Source organism: Orycteropus afer, unplaced genomic scaffold (genome assembly GCF_000298275.1).
Source record: "Orycteropus afer afer isolate SDZICR_OR568_19922 unplaced genomic scaffold, OryAfe1.0 scaffold00059, whole genome shotgun sequence".
Lineage (NCBI taxonomy): Eukaryota > Metazoa > Chordata > Mammalia > Tubulidentata > Orycteropodidae > Orycteropus > Orycteropus afer.
This window is the reverse complement of record NW_006921646.1, coordinates 9166020-9183494: the sequence shown is the minus strand read 5'-3', so window position 1 is coordinate 9183494 and position 17475 is coordinate 9166020. Positions and strand designations below refer to the sequence as shown.

General features: G+C 42.5%; 1 protein-coding gene across 1 annotated transcript in view; it reads left to right on the top strand.

Moving 5' to 3' along the window:
- Positions 1-17475, top strand: part of KIF6 (kinesin family member 6) — a 645852-nt gene that overhangs the window by 575952 nt on the left and 52425 nt on the right. Inside the window, exons 18-19 of the mRNA XM_007939465.1 lie at positions 682-817; positions 5023-5120. Of these exons, the coding sequence (XP_007937656.1) occupies positions 682-817; positions 5023-5120 (234 nt within the window). The remainder of the gene's footprint in view (positions 1-681; positions 818-5022; positions 5121-17475) is intronic.

Sequence of the window (17475 nt, the reverse complement as noted above, 5' to 3'; positions counted from 1 at the left end):
TGAAACCAAAGGCCCTCACAACTAGTCTCCAGATCACTCCTAGTAACTATATGCTGTGCTATCTTCTGTCTGCATCATTCTCCCAGATTTCCCTGCACTGCCCTCCCCAACACCCACAGTTGCCCTGCTCTGGGTGTACCCCTACCCCCATGGTCTGCTTTCTTACCCAGTGTATTTTTCTGTTTTGTTTCAATCCATTCTTTCTTGTCTCTTTACTCCAACTCCATCTTGTCCTTGATTCTACATTTCTCACCTCAGGACCATCTCAGAAGCCACATTGTCTCTTCAGCTTGGCTGTTTAACTGTTTCCTGTCAGACTACTTTTGACTCATTGATGATAGCATTCCCAAAATCCACATATACATTAACAAGTAGACTGAACTTTTGGTCTCAGCATGATGAGGCTGTTAAAACTGTAGTTCAAATTTCAGCTCCTCTGCTTATTAATAATTCATGCACCCAGTTCCACATCTGTAAATGGAAATGATGATAATAGCATCTTCTTCACAGGGTTATGAAGAGGATTAAATTAGTTGATATGTGTCTAGTACCTAGAACAGTGCCTGCCCTTAGGAAGTGTTCAATAAACTGCAATAAAAAGCAGCCAGCTTTCCCTTCCTCCCTATGAGTGACTTCCTTTCAAGAAGGCAGTACACTGACTTTCCTCTGATTTCACCATAGGTATAAAACCATGTTCACTCGCCTGAAAGCCCTGAAGGTGGAGATAGAGCACTTACAGCTGCTTATGGACAAAGCCAAGGTGAAGCTGCAGAAAGAATTTGAAGCTTGGTGGGCAGAGGAGGCCACCAGCCTGCAGGTATGGCCAGCTGTGTCCCTCACAGCCTCAGCATCCTGTTCTCCTCCCATGGTTAGCACAGTTGGGGAGGGGACAAGCCATGCAGCCCCCATGTGGGCTGACAGGAGGCAGAAGTGGGGTAGTCTCTCACAGGCCTACATGCTCTCAGCCCCTGGCTCTGAAGTAACAAGGAATGAAAAAGGTCAGGGGTTCATTGTTCCTTTGTTCCCATGCCTGAAATAACCACTGAAACGTAGAATGCTGAGAAGTAGAAGATGTAACTCCCAAAACCACTGGATTACCACTACGGCTTTGTGCAAAGTGGTATCATATTCCTAACACTTGTTTTTCTTATATATGTATATTAATTATGGAAATTTTTAAAATACAGAAAAACACAGAGAAGAAAGTAAAAATCATCATAATACCACCACTTGAGGATAACTAATGTTAATATGTTGTTGTTGTTAGGTGCTGTGGAGTCGGCTCTGACTCATAGTAACCCTGTGTACAACGGAACAAAACACTGCCCGGTCCTGTGCCACCTCACAATCCTTGTTATGCCTGAGCCTGTCGTTACAGCCCCTGAGTCTGTCCATCTCATTGAGGGTCTTCCCGTTAATGTGTTGGAATATATTGTTTTGTTTTGTTTCCTATGTGTATATATCCTTATTTTTTTACAAATATGGAATCATATATGTCTTAAAGTATCATAAATGACTTTTTTTTTCACTTAATTGTATAATGTGACTACTGTTCCATTTTATTATCCTACAGCATTTTTCTAATGGCTGTTAATGTTCCATCATATGGATATATTTTAATCTACTTAACTGATCTCTTATCATTGGATATTTAGGTTGTTTCTAGTTTTTCAAAACATATTTTTATGTTTTACATATCTCCAAGAAAAAGTTCTAGACATTTCATATAATATTATGAAGGCTGAAATAACCTGTTAAGAAGTATTGGTTTAGATTACCAGTTTTGACTGCCCTTGTGTAACTCATCCACTGTAGAGCACAATGAAAGGAATGAAATGCATGTAATCATATAATTCATATGGCTGGCAGAATCCTTAGAGGTTGCCTAGCAAGCTGACCCCTTCATTCACGAATAAAGAAACTGAGAGCCAGGGAAGGTATTTGCCCAAGGACACCCAGCCAAACAGTAACTAGTATGTTACTAAGTGTGACAGGACACTCAGAGAAGAGGGTATCTGGATAAAATTAAATACATAGAATTCCTAAGAAACCAGATTAGATTGAAATTCAATTACCAAAATAGTTTTAAGGCAAAGTTGTGGTATAATAATAAGTATACTATATGCACATTATTTAATATGACCTAGTGGAGCGCTGGTGGCATAATGGATAAGGCTGCTAACCAGAGAATAGCAGTTCAAACCCACCAGCTGCTCCGTGGAAGAAAGATAGGACAATCTATTTCCATAAAGATTTACAGCCTTGGAAACCCAATGGGTGTCGCTATGTGTCGGAATTTACTCAATGGCAGTGAGTTTGGTTTTTTGTTAGGGGTGGACTGAGGAGCCCTGGTAGCACAGTGGTTAAAGTGCTCATCTGCTAACCAAAAAGTCTGCAGTTCAAACTCAGCAGGCATTGTGTGGGAGAAAGATGTGGCAGTCTGCTTCTGTAAAGATTACAGCTTTGGAAACCCAATGGGGCAGTTCCACTCTGTCCAATAGGGTCACTGTGACTTGGAATTCCCTCAACAGCAATGGGTACCTGTTTAACGGGTGGAGATGGTCCTAATAACTGCTATACTTGCAAAATAATGATGAACGCAATATTTCAAGAATTCTGTAGCACTAACAGGTTCAGCTCTTCCCAAATGTGGTATAAAAATATATATGATATCTGTTGGTGACAAAGCCACAAATTTGGCTAATACTACTATGCTTTGTTGCTTGCATTTATCATTGAAGGAACTGCTGAATTTCATGTAGAAGTTATGGAAAATAAACATGTAATTATTACCTGTCCTAGTTCACAACCTCCCTGGATTTTGAACTCCAGGTTAAAAACCTTTCCTGGAAGTTCATCAGTGAGTGCACCTGTCAGCTGTATCAGCTGCCCAAAGGAGGTCAGCCACTGCACAATAGACAGGGGTCATCCACTGTGACCCAGGAAGTGTCCAGACAAGGTTGACAGATTCACCTGGTAAAGAAACAACCAGCCCTCATTAGAGTCAGACCGCCTATTACTTAGGTAGCCACTGCCATCAAGTTAATTCCGAATCATGGCTATCCTAGAGGACAGAATAGAACTGCCCCCATAAGGTTTTCAAGGCTGTCTTTACAGAGGCAGACTGCCTCACCTTTCTCCCACGGAGCAGCTGGTAGGTTTGAACCACCGACCTTTTGGTTAGCAGCCAAATGTTGTAACCACTATGCCACCAGAGCTCCTTTGTTACTTACATAGACAGTGAAAACAAGAGTAGCCAAAGGTGCAATTTCTTTCTGTCCCAGATACTGCAAGCAAAGGGACCAGATGACTGTAATCTGCATAAACACCCTGTTGTTGAGGAGCTGATTCCATGCAACAGCTCAGCAATTTTGTGGCCTGCAGCTGTACGCTGAATGAGGGGAGCAAAAGCCTCATACCTCTCCTGACGGCCTCCTAGGAAGACCGGGAGGGAGGCAAGTGAGAAAAACCCTTATAGCAGCTGCTCACAAGCCTCCCTTGCTCTTATGTTCTGGGAGGAGCATAGGGTTCTGCCAACACTTAAAGATCAACTGAGATTTAACCCTTGCCTGTGAGACCTGTAAGGTCCCTGGGTGGTGCAAACAGTTTGCACTATGCTACTAGTTGAAAGGTTGGCCACTCAAACCCACCTAGAGTTGCCATGGAAGAAAGGCCTGGAGATCGTCTTCTGTAAAGATGACAGCCAAGAAAACTCTATAGAGCTCAATTCTAGTCTGTAACACATGGGATTGCTCTGGGTCAGAATCTACTTGCTGGCAATGGGTTTAGTGGATTTGGGGGTTTGATTTGTTTGTTTTTGTTGCTTGTTTGTTTGTTTGTTATGAAACCAATGTGAAGACGTGTAAGGTCACCAGTGTGCCCTGGTAGAGGTGTTTCATGGTCAGTGGGTTTCTCTGGACTCTGGTAGTATTTATTTGGGACAAAGACAAACAAGCCAAGAAAGGAGTTCTGGAAAATTGTCAGATCACATTTTAAACTTCTTTTTTTTTCCCTAACCATAAGAACTAATACATGTCTAATTTGGTAAACTTGGAAAGCACAGAAAAGCATAAAGACTAAATCAAACATTATCTGTGATCCTATTACCAAAAGATGATATTTTAAAGCTCATGATGATGGTTATTACTATGTCTAGATTTGTTTTTCCAACATATATTGTATACAGTCAGCCCCTGAGTTGGAAACATCTACCTTCCAAACAACCTGTAGTTATGGATAAAGCCTATTAATTAAAAAGTCAAGGTACAAAGATCCTCTGCGAGATGGACAGACACAGTGACTGTAACAAGAAGCTCGAACATAGCAATGACTGTGAGGATGGCACAGGACCGAGCATGTCTCATTTTGTTGTACACAGAGTCACTATGAGTCTAACCCGACTCAATGGCACCTGACAATCACAAGGAAGGATATAGCAGGATACACATCAGACTTCTGGGGAGAGAGCTCTGTGGGGAGGCAAAGGAGTACTTTCACTTTTTACCGCTGGAACTGAGGGTTGCTTCCATTTTACAAGCATATTTAAATTTTGTAGTTAAAGGAAAAATAAAGGTCTTCCCCAAAAAAAAACAAAAATTTTTTTAGAGATATATCCAATGGTTCATAATAACAAAACAGGAACTACGTTATGCCACCCATCAAAATGTTGTTATTATTATTATTATTATTACTGTATTGTTAAAGACATTTTAGTGTATCTGGAAGTGTTCCTTTAATGTTTTTATGCATACAGAGATTTGCTGTATACAGATGTACTGTATACATTTTATATAAACATTTGACTAACAGATGTTAGATATGAACTTTACATAACTGTTCTGACTTACATACAAATTCAACTTAAAGACAGATTTAGGAATGGAACTCATTCATAATCCAGGGACTGTCCGTATACCAATTTCTAATGTAACTGGATTTTCCCCATTAAGCAATACATCAAGAACATTTTCCCATGTCATTAGATTCAAGCTAACATTAGAAAACTATTTCTTGGGCCAACAGGCAAACTCTCCAGCAGTGAATTCACTTGATCACATGAAGTTGTCTCCCCAGACATCTGAACCGCAGTACGAACAGCCTTGGAATCTCTCTAATAAAAGGTAAAGAGAATTCATTTTTGTGAATTGGAAGGCTTAACATAGGTAAGATGTCAATGCTACTACCCAAAGCAATCTATAAATTCAGTGGAATTCCCCATAAAATCCTAATAGCCTTCTTTTCAGAGAAAGCCAGTCCTCAAATTTATGTGGAAGGGCAAGGGGATCTCAAATAGCCAAAGCAATCTTGAAGAAGAATAAAGAGGATGCGTACTTCCTGATATCAAAACATGCTATAAAGCTACAGTAATCAAAATAGCGTGTTACTGGTGTAATAATAGATCTATAAACCAATGGAATAGAATTGAGAATCCAGAAATAAACCCATATGGCTGTGGTCAACTGATTTTTGACAAGAGTACTAAGTCCATTAAATATGGAAAGAAGAGCATCTTTAATAAATTGTGCTGAGAAAATTAGATTTATATATACAGAAGAGTGAAACAGAATCCATACCTCATACCTTGTACAAAAACCAATTCAAAACAGATCAAGGACCCAAATGTGAAAACTATAATCATAAAATTCAAAGAAGAAAATATAGAGGTATGGCTGTGAGATCTAACCTTTAACAATGGACTATCAGATATGACACCAAAAGCATGAACAGCAAAAGACAAAACAGATAAATTACGACCTCATAAAAAATTAAATCTTTTTCTTCATCAAAGGACTTTATCAATAAAGTGAAGATACAACCTACAGATTGGGGGGAAGAAAATGAGGGAACTCATATATCTGATAAGGGTTTAGTATCCAAAATATATTTAAAAATTCCTACAATTTAACAATAAAAATATCAAATAAATAAAATAGGCAAAGGACTTGAACAGACATTTCACCTGATAGGACATAAAAATAGCAACAAGTACATGAAAAGATGCTCCGTGTCATTAGCCATTACCAAAACCAAATCAGCCCTATTGCCTGCCATCTAGTCAATTCTAACTCACTGCATAGGACAGAGTAGAACTTTACCATAGGGTTTCCAAGACTATTATCTTTATAGATGCAGACTATCATATCTTTCTCCCATGGAGCAGCTGGTGGGTTTGAACAGGTGACCTTTCCTTTAGCAGCTGAGTACCTAACCACTGTGCCACTAGGGCTCCTTCTATTAGCCATTAACTAAAAAACCAAACTCATTGCCATCAAGTTGATTCCAACTCATAGGAACCCTTTAAGACAGTAGAACTGCCCTATAGGGTTTCCAAGGCTGTAAATCCTTATGGAAGTAGACTATCTCATCTTTCTCCCATGGAGAGGCTGGTGAGTTCAAACCACCAACCCTATGGTTAGAAGCCAAATGCTTTAACCACTATACCACTAGAGCTCCTTCCATTAGCCATTTTTGTTGTTGTTGTTATTTGCCATCGACTTGGACCTGACTCATAGCGACCCCTCCTTGGGTTTCCGAAGCAGTATCACTACGGAAGTAGATTGTCCAACCTTCCTTCTGAGGAGGGGCTAGTGGGTTTGAACTGCCAGCCTTCTGGTTAGCAGTCAAGTGCCTTAGGCACTACACTACCAGAGCTCCTCCATTAGCCATTAAGGAGCTGCAAATCAAAACTACAATGAGATACCACCTCAACCCTACTAGAATGGCTATGATAAGGGGAAGAAAAAAAAAAGAAAGAAAGAAAATAACAGGTGTTGACAAAGATGGAGAAATTTGAACACTTATCCACTGCTAGTGGGAATATAAAATGGTACAACCACTATGAAATATAGTTTGGCAGTTCCTCAAAAAGTTAACCATGGAACTACCATATGACCCAACAATGCCAATCCTAGGTATAAACTCAAAAGAATTAAAAGCAGGAATGCAAGCAGAAACCTGTATACTGATTTTTGTTGCAGCAGTATTCACAGTAGCCAAAAGGTGGAAACAACCTAAATGTCCATCAACAGATTAAAAATATATATATATAATATATCCATACAATGGAATATTAGCTATAACAAGACATGGAGTCCTGATGCATGTCACAATGCGGGTGAATCTGGAAAACATTATGCAGAGTGAAATAACTCAGTTGCAAAAGGATAAATACTGTGTGTTCTCACATGAAATAGGCAAATGTATAGAAACCAAAGCTTATTAGTGGTTACCAGGGGTGGGATGAGGAGGAAAGGAGAAAGATATTGCATAGGGCACAATGAGTTTATGTTAATAGTGATGGAATAATTCAAAAATGGATAGTATTAATGGTTGCACAACATGAAGATGTGATTACTAAATAAGACTTTCAACATTGTTGAATTGACAAATGTTTTGTTATGTATATTTTTACCACCAAGGAAAAGGGTAAGGAGTGAATTCCACCAACAGTGTTGAGGTGCCCAGAGAAGGCTCCTTGCCTTTCTTCCCAAACCATTTTTCTGCTCTTGATATCTTCTTACAGGTTGCATGATCAGGGAGGACAGATCACTTTTACTGTTTAATTAGTTGTAGATATTCAGGCTAGTGGCTTTAAACTTGTCTGAGTACACCCTCCTGCAGTACTTCCCCCATTGCTCTGACAGCCAGTGGACATACTGCCAAAGTAAAAAGGGATTTAGTAGTACAAGCCCAGTCCCTGTAAACCACATACCTGTGTAGTAAGATGGGAGTGGCGATGGGCAGGGGAGGAGCATGGGAGAGGGAAGGGAAGAAGAAGGTTGCTTGTGGTGGAACAGGAGATAGTCAACCTGCCAGGACATGAGCATCTTGAGTAAGAGACCTTTTATTTTGTCCTAGCAAGAATACAAAAAAGATATTAGCCACCTCCCATAACTCCACATGAAGATGGCCCGGAGCCAGTTCTCCCCATCAGAGACTCAGCTTCCACATACAGCCCCTTCTGCAAGAGGTTCCCCCTCACACCATCCATGTTATTGTCTCTTTCCAACCATGCAAACCCAGTGAAGCATGCCTCCCACCATCGTCCGTCACTGAAATGCAGTGCTGTCATGTGCATAGCCAGGGCAGCACAAGGGGGCTCTGCCTCCATCACCAAGGAGCACTCCTTTGGCTGGGATGAAAGGGAGCTGAGCTGTCACACTGGAAATGAGAAACAGAGCAGTGTTCTTAAAAAAAAAAAAAGCCAGACAAGAACATTTACATTAGGTAGATATACTCCTTGGAGAGATCAATCATGGAGAGTAGAAGGACTGTGTATGCACAGGCAGACAGCTCAGGGAGCAGGAGTGCATGGGAGGGAAGGGCACAGGGAAGAGGTAACTTATGGGGAGGAAGTGGGAAGAGAGCTGTTGCATTGTGGGAAGTTGTAGTCAATGCCATGAGACAAAGTGTATATGAACTGCTGTATGAAAATTAATCTGCTCTGTAAACTTTCATACAAATCACAATAAAAATTAAAAAAAAGCCACACAGAGGTCTCCTTGATATGGTGTAATGAGAATAGCATTTTACCTCTGTGGTCTTCTCAAAAACCTCTAACCCAAGTTTAATTACAAGAAAAACATCAGGCAAATCCCAATAGAGGAGCATCCTACAAAATTTCTGACCAATACTCCTCCACATAAAGGAATTCTGGTGGCACAATGGTTAAGGCATTCAACTGCTAACCGAAAAGGTTAGCAGTTCAAACCACCAGCCACTCCTTGGGAGAAAGGTGAGGCAGTCTGCTTCTATAAAGATTTACTGCCTTGGAAACCCTCTGGGGCAGTTCTGGTCTGCCCTATGGGGTCACTACGAGTTGGAATTGACTCGATAGCAGTGGGTTTGGTTTTTTGTTTGTTTGCTTTTTCTTCTCATCACTGTCAGGGTTGGCCAAGACAAGGAAAGGCTGAGAAACTGTCACAGCCCAGAGGAGCCTTAGAAAACATGATGTGGGATCCTGGAGCAAAAAAGGGACATTAGGAAAAAACTAAGGAAATCTGAATAAAGTATGGGTGTGAGTTAATCATGCATGTGGTAGTTATGTTTGTGTGTCAACTTGGCTGGGCCTGGTTGAGTGCCTGGGCAGCTGGTGGTAGTATTCCCCATGATGAGACTGGCAATCAGCTCCATGGTGGGATCTACCACAAGCAGCTGAATAGCTGCCTTTGGACTGTGGTCTGCTTCCTGTATTTAAGGAGAAGCCTTGGGAATGGTATTAAGCTTATGGCATGCTTGGACCCTGCGTGTAACCATGTCTTTGTTCAGCAGCTTGCTATGCTCTGCCGACCTTGGGACTTACAGTGGACTTAGGTTAATGGCCTGCCATGTGATTTGGTAACATCAGGACTGTGCCTTTTTACTTGTCAACCTTAGGGCTTCTCAGTCTCAGCAGCCAACAGCTGTCTGAGTGAAGACAGCCAGGAGCTGGAGGCAGAGCTCGACCCCAAGACTGAGGGGCTTTCACTCAGCCTCTAGAACCTGGCACTTTGAACTTGGACTTAAAGCCTCCAAACTGTAAGAGAATAAACTCCTGTTTGTTAAGGCCATCCCATTTGTGGTATATTTTTTGTCAGAGTGGCACTAGGTAACCAGAACAATGCATCAATAGCAGTTCATAAGTTATAACAAATGTTTGATACTAATATGTTGTTGTTGTTATTTGCCGTCGAATCGGCCCCGACTCATAGCAACCCCTCCTTGGGTTTCCAAGGCAGTATCGCTACAGAAGTAGGATTGCCCAACTTTCCTTCCAAGAAGTGGCTGGTGGGTTACATAAGAATGGGAAACTGGGTTTGGGGTACATGGCAGCTCTCTGTACCCTCTTTGCAACTTTTCTGTAAATCTAAACCTATTACTAAAAAACATCTTATTTTTAAAAAAAAGAACAAGGTCAACAGTGAGCCCTCCAACACCTGGATGCCATTTCCTGAATTGACCCACAATACCCAACCTGTCCTCAGTGCCAGCACCTCAGCTCGTATTCTAGTTTTAGGAAACATGTTGTATGAGAGCCCCTAAGCCAGGAGTTGACAACAGACAAGGTGTGTTTTATTCGATTAACCTGGTATTTCAATAAGCAGTATAACTAGATAGCTAGAATGTTTCATGGAGATACAGGCAGCTTACCATTACTGCCTTATACCTGACCCTGTCTGTGCATCCACTTATGCTGCTATAACAAAAATACCAAAAGTGGGTAGCTTTAAAGAACAAAAGTTTATTTTCTCACAGTTCAGGAGGCTAGAAGTCCAAATTCATGGCACTGGTTTTAGGGGAACACTCTCTCTCTGTTGGCTCTGGGGGAAGACCCCTGTCTCCAGCTTCTGCAGCCCCTGCATTCCTCAGTTCTTGGTGATCATGTGGCACCTGTGTTGCCTCACCTGTGCTTACCGGTCTCTGTGTTTATGCTGCTTCTTATACCCAGATGTGGTTAAGTTTGGGGCATACTCTACACTGTATGGCCTCATTAACATAACAAAGGAAAATCTATTTCCAAACAGTACTACATCCACAGGTATAGCAGTTAGGATTCCAACACCTATTTTAGGGGGACACAATTCAATCCATAATGGCGTGTTTGAAAACTACTTGTCAAGGCCAGCCTAGAGGACAGAACTTCCCCCAGGCATCACTCATGTGTCTGCCACCCACATGAGCTCTCCTCCCAGTTGCTGAGGAAGTAACAGAACCCCTGTTACTTCCTCGGCCTCTTTTCTTACCTATGGCATAGCTACTAGTGATAGAAATATCCTGTCCAGTAAATAGGAAGCTCCATCTCTAAATTTTCTTTTGCTTCAAAGACGATTGAAATGTGTTTTTTTGTGTGTATGTGTATGCTTGTGTATCTATGTCTGCGTGAATGTGTTGGCTAGGGTTGTCAGAAAAGGGTCCAGTAGACACAAACACTAGATCCTAATATCTGTGCTTGTCAAGAGTTCCTTAATGCTGAAGTTCAAAACCTTGGATTCCAGGATATGCACCAGATGGGAAAAGTATTTCCCCAAATTCTGCTCCAGAGCTCCTCCCCAAGAACCTCCAGTGACTGCTGGAAGGAGGGTCTTTTGGGGGATGCTCTCAGTGTACCCTGAAGGACACTGTTCAGCTTTCACCAATGGGGAGTGGGTACTCTAGTCAGATGCTGTGACCCTCAGTAGAGATAACTGAGTTCTCTGAACAGTGTGGGTTAAGGCAACTCAGCTATAAGTGGTCTGCGCCCCCAACCCTCTTCCTGCACTGTAGTTTGAGTACCAAGATTTATGGATAGGAAGGTTATAATAGATAAGAGGAAAACGATCCTGCTAGAGATTGGAAAGACAGAGGTCTAGGGACTCCACCTCTGACAAATCAGTCATCTACCATTTGCTTTTGAATGCTGGTGGTAAAGAACCTACAAAACTCTCTACCTGGGGTGAAGTAGGGTCCTCATGGTATTTCCAATGCTGTCTTTGAACAGCCAACAGTGGAGGATTAGTTGTTGGCTTAGTAGCACTGGCTTTGTTCTCACAGTAGGAATGTCCCATATTTATGGAGATCCCTTATGGGCCAGGTGCTAAACACATGTGCTAAGTAGGTACTATCATCATCTCCACTTTATAGATGAGAAAACTCAGGCTCAGAGAGTTTAAGTAATTTTCCCAGGATCACACAGCTAATAAGTAGTAAGACTGATTTATTTAAACCCAGTTCTGTCAGAGTCTTGCCACTATCCCACACCCCTTGGGGACACATGATGTTCAGCAGTAATTGGCATTTTCCAGCCTATATTCTGTAATACTTCATATAAACAAGCTCTTCTTTTTTTAATTTTTATTGTGATTTGGGTGAAAGTTTACAGAGCAAATTCACTTTCCATACAGCAGTTCACATATTTTTTGTCTCATGACACTAACTACAATTTCCCACCATGCAACAGCTTCCCTCCCACTTCCTCCCCATAGTTACCTCTTCCCTGTGTCCTTCCCTCCCATGCACTCTTGGTCTCCCAGTGCATACATAGCCCTTCTATTCACCCATGATTAATCTCTCCAGAGAGTGTATCTACCTAATGTAGATATGCTCATATGCCTGTCTTTTGTTTTGCTGGTAGCCACAGGAGTGAGTTCAATTCCAGACCTGAAGGGCAGCGAGGGGCCATAGTCTCAGTGGTTCCACCAGGCTCTATCAGACCAGCAAATCTGGTCCTTTTTTTTTTTTTTTTTTTTTTTAATGATTTTGAGTTTTGTTCCACATTCTTCTCCCACTCTATCCAGGATTTCCTACATAGGTCTGCCTCTGAGTGGTTGACAGCGGTCCAGTCACCACCTAGTTCTTCTGGTCTCATAGTCATATAGGCTGAGGATGGCATGGTGTACCAGTCGCTTGGACTAATTGTTTCCATGTGTCTTTGGTTTTCTTCATTCTTCTTTGCTCTGGATGAGGAGAGAACCATCGTTGCTTCTAGATGTACACTTGCAAGCTTTTAAGATCCCAGTCGCTACTCACCACAGTAGGACATGGAACAATTGAGCTTGACCCAAGCCCACAGGTCCAACTACTCACTAGCTCTGGGTAGCTGGCTGTGGCCAAGAAGGGTCTACAACCTTGCCCCTTTAACACACTTTCTTTATATTTTCCAAAAATCACATCCTTCTGCTTCGGACTTCCATCCTCAATGTGTCCCTACAGTGTGATTTTCCCAAGGGGCAGGATTGTCAAAGAGCAAAACTGTGTTTCCTTAGAAGGCTGATCTCTGGCTGGAAAACTGGAATTTCCTGTTAAGGGCCCTCACCATTTTGCTTTCCCTGATCTTGGGGAAAAAATTCTGGTGGTAGATTTGTTTCCTTCATGGAAAAAAATGGAGGAGTGTCTGCTCTGAGCCCACCATCAGGAGGGATCGCCTCTGTAAACACAGCACCAGGAAATTGTTGAATATTTGTCAAGCCCATCATCCTGAAATGGCCATTAGGGCTGCAAAGCCCTATGCCAGTGCACCAGGCTCAGTGGTGGAGCTGCAGTCACTCTGGCTTTTCTCTGTGGTCATCACCCCTGAAACTTTGCTGCAGACATCTGAGGTCACATAAGATCCTGGTCTGCTATGCTTGGATGCCTCCAGTGTCCCAGCCCTTCCTGCTCATGCAGTGGAAAGTGGGCCTGAGTAGAAGGAGGTCATGTTGGAATCCTAAGGAAGGTCCATGAGCCACAGAGCCCCACTACACAGCTATGAGTCTGATGAGGTAACTAGAACCCTACCGCTTGTCACCATGTTTGATTCACTGGGAGAGGGAAATGTCCAGTGTGCACTCAATCACTCAGTGAATAAACGGCAGTGTGGTAGGTGAGAATCTCAAAAGGGACCACTTTGGGAGGCTCCAAAAGTTCCAATGGGTGTTAAGCCTTTTCAGGGACGCTGTTGTCCTCAGTTTGGAGATCCACGAGGCACAGAGCTCATTACAGTTGATTTGTAGGCAAGGACTGTTGTGTGCCCTGGTGTCATCTCCTAGATTATGAACAAAGGATGAATAACAATAATAACAATAGACATTTTTATGTGCTTACTTTGATGCTAGGTGCTCTTCTTTCATTATTTAATCTGCACAATATTATTCCCATTTTGTGGATGAGGAAACTAATACTTGGACAAGATTACTCAGCAGAGATAGGACTTGAACCCAGTTCTCCCTGACTACCCAGCCTAGGTTCTTGCCTGCCAGGCTATGAGCTAGTAATGAATTGTCTAACCTATTGTAATATTCTTATTGTTACCTTTTTGTTTATTATGAATTGTTTCCCACTTAATATAAGGACCTTTAGTGGCACAGTGCCTAAAGTATTTGACTGCTAACCAGAAGACCGGCAGTTCAAACCCACCAACCACTCCACAGAAGGAAGTTGGGCAATCTACTTCTGTAAAGATGTACCACCTTGGAAACCCAATAGGCGTCGCTGTGAGTTGGAATCAACAGGATGGCAGTGGGTTTGGGTTTTTTTGGTTTGGTAATATAAGCGCCCTGGAGGTGGGGAGTGTTTCATTTTGTTCTTTCGCATTCCCCATGATACCGGATGGAGTCTTTCCCAGAGCAGGCAAGTGGAGCTCAGAGACCTCACTAATAAGTTGGCCTCGTGTTCATTCACAAATTGGCTAAGCCTGAAGAATTCCCATAGGCCCTCAGCCAAGGCTTACTTCAAGAATTTAATTTACTTGTAGTTTACTTGTGGAGAAGAAGTCCTTGAACCTTCAGACAAAGGTTCTTTACCCATGCGGTAAAGGGACCTTCAATGTATTTAATGTATTTAAATCTTAAATAAAAAGGCTTCTAGAATCTTCCTCAATCCAGAAGGATTTGGTAATTCTCTTAACCCAGAGAAAATGTAAGTAGAATACTGACCCTAGACCAAAATTTCTCTTCGTGAGCAACACAGCAGAGATCATTTGATTCCAGTTTGAATATGTAGGGAGAACTGGGGACTGAATCTGTCCACCTCCCCCATTCCCATGCCACTCCTACCTCCACTCAGAGTCTAGACCAAGCACTGTGCTCTGAGGCCCAGTCACCCAGGATTCCTCCTCAACCTCCCTCACCCACTAAAGCCTGGATGGCAAAGCTACAAAGGGCCTTGGAGATCATCTAGCAAGGTATTTTAATAGAAAAGCTACCACCCCCTAGGAGGTACTTAGAAATGTGGGGGGAGGGGGAAATAAGCACCAAAACATTTGCTAATATGTCCCAAATATTACATGAGACATACTTAGGCTAAAAAATGATTCATTGTTTATCTGAAGTTCAGATTTAATTGGGCATCATGTATTTTTACTTGCTAAATCTGGCATCCATGGTGTGCAATTCTTTGAGGTGCGAGTGACTGTTGGGGCCAGGGAGGTAGCACTACTGGTATTTGAGGTTGGGGCCAGGGCTGCTGGATGTCCTCCAATCTGTGAAACAGGCCAACAGTGATGGATTGTTCTGCTCCAAATGCCAATAGAACTCCTGTTGAGGAAGCCTGTGTTAAACCCCTCATTTTATAAAGGAGTAAACTGAAGCCAAGAAAGGAAATAAAACTTTCTTTAGCTTCACATTGTTAGTAAGGTTGAAGTTACAACTTAAACCCAGACCTTCTAAGTTCATGTTTGGTGGGTTTTCTTCCTTCTTTCCTTCTTTTCTCTGCTCCCCTCTCCTCCCCATGCCTTGGTCCCTTTCTTCCCCTACTTATATCCTCACCTCACATTCCCTTTCTCCTTTATTTATTTATTTATTTATTTATTTATTGTCTCCCTCCTTATATTTCTTTCCCTTTCTCCCACAATCCCTGTCAGCTAAAAGTGACTCGTTGTTTGTCCATTTGTGCATTCTGCTCCTGTCATTCTCTGACAGCCTCTCTGAGAGAGTGTCCAGTATGGACCAAGAGCCAGCCACTGGGCATAAGCTCCTAGAATCTCCTTGAGAAATCAGCAGTCAGAACCATGCTCCTCCTCTACAGGCCTCCACCTTGTCCAAAAACTAGAACCTACATTGGCCTTGAGTGTTCCTAGATACTCCTTGTGTTAGGCTGAGTTCTCTAGAGAAGCAAAAAAGCTTGGGGAGAGAGAGAGAGAGAGAGAGAAATTTATCTTAGGAAAAGGCTCACACACTTATAGAAGCTGGAAAGTCCCAAGTTCTTGGATCAAACGTCAAGCTGGAGGCATTTCCTGACTCATGCAACTGCAGGGGCTGATGAGCTCTAGGTTGGCAGGCAGTACACTGGCTGTTAACTCCAGCGAATGACAAATCCAAGATCACCAGGCTGAATGGTGGATTGTTTGCTCATGGACGGTTGTAGGCAGCACAATAGGATCCCAATCCACAGAAGAGTATCCCTTTTCCCAGCATGTCCATTAATATATTGGAAGTAGACCACACCCCTAGGGAAGCTCCCTTTCAATGAGTTGGCTGCTCAAAACATATACATCCGATCTCATCATGGGAATAACCCAAATCACAACTGCTTAAACCACTCAGAATTGTGGTCCAACCAAGTTGACACACAACTCCAACTATCACAGTCCACCCCTTGTCAACCTGGCAATTGTATACATCTCCTTAACCATATATAATCTCTAAATAAGGACAATTGTTGTTGTTGTTGTTAAGTACCGTCGAGTCATTTCCGACTCATAGCGACCCCATGCACAGCAGAACGAAACACTGCCCGATCCCGCGCCAGCCCCACAATCCCTGCTATACTTGAGCCCATCATTGCAGCCACCATGTCAATCCATCTCGTTGAAGGCCTCCCCCTCTTTCGTTGACCCTCCACCCTACCAAGCATGACATCCTTCTCCAGGGAATGGTCCCTTCTTACAACATGACCAAAATAGGTCAGACAAAGTCTGGCCATTCTTACTTCTAAGGAGCATTCCAGCTGCACTTACTCTAGAACATATTTGTTAGTTTTCTTTTAGCAGTCCATGGTACTTTCAGCATTCTTTGCCAGCACCACAACTCAAAAGCATCAACTCTTCTTTGGTCTTCTTTATTCATTATCCAGCTCTCACATACATACAAGGCAATTGGAAATATCATGGCTTGTGTCAGGTGGACCTTAGTCCTCGAGGAGATATCCTTGCTCCTCAGCACTTGATACAGTTCCTTCGCAGTTGACTTTCCCAATGCTACACGTCATCTAATGTCCTGACTGCTGCTTCTGTTCCCAGGGTTACAGGTGAGGAGAGACAACTCAGGGACGCCCAAAGTAGCAAGTGGGAAGAGCAGGAGAAAGGGGATTAAAAGCCAGGAAGCCAGAGAGAAGAGCAGTCAGCCGAAGAGATTAGGTGAGGGGAGGCAACTCAGGCCCGCCCAGAGTAGCAGGCCGGAAGAGCAGGAGAAATAAGGACAATTATAAAGTCCTTATTTAGAGGACTAACATACACACTAACATGTGTACAACCAAAATGCATTAACCCAGTTTACATTTCACAGTTCATAACTGAAGGAAACAAAAATATTTGATGCACAGATACAATGAAGAAATACAACAATCACAGTCCTCATTTCTGCAACTAGTCATGTGGTTGTAGCTGATAATCAGAACTACCTCCCTCCATCCCCATTCTGTATTTCCCTTGCCCTCAGCAAGCACCTCAGCTAGTCATGACTCTTTGCCCGGTGGGATGACCCAAACTTTCATTCCTGAAGAGTCTGGGCCATTAGCAGTAATATCAGAATTGGGTTGCTGTAATTTTCCATTGACTTTAATCACAGGGGATGGTGATACTAAGAGACGTCCTAAAGAATCTCCTGTATTCCAGACATATTCTTCTTTACCTGCATTATATAATGTCAATCCAGTTTCCCCTTGGTAATCAGGATCTATCACAGCAGATAGTGCAGTAACACCCTTCTTTGTTGATCCAGAGGCATGAGGTAGCCAAAATGGCCAGGTGTCATTCTTAACTTCCAGTTCAATGCAATCACTGTTGTGTCTCCAGGTGGGAGTGTTCCTCCTTTTGGGGCTAAGATC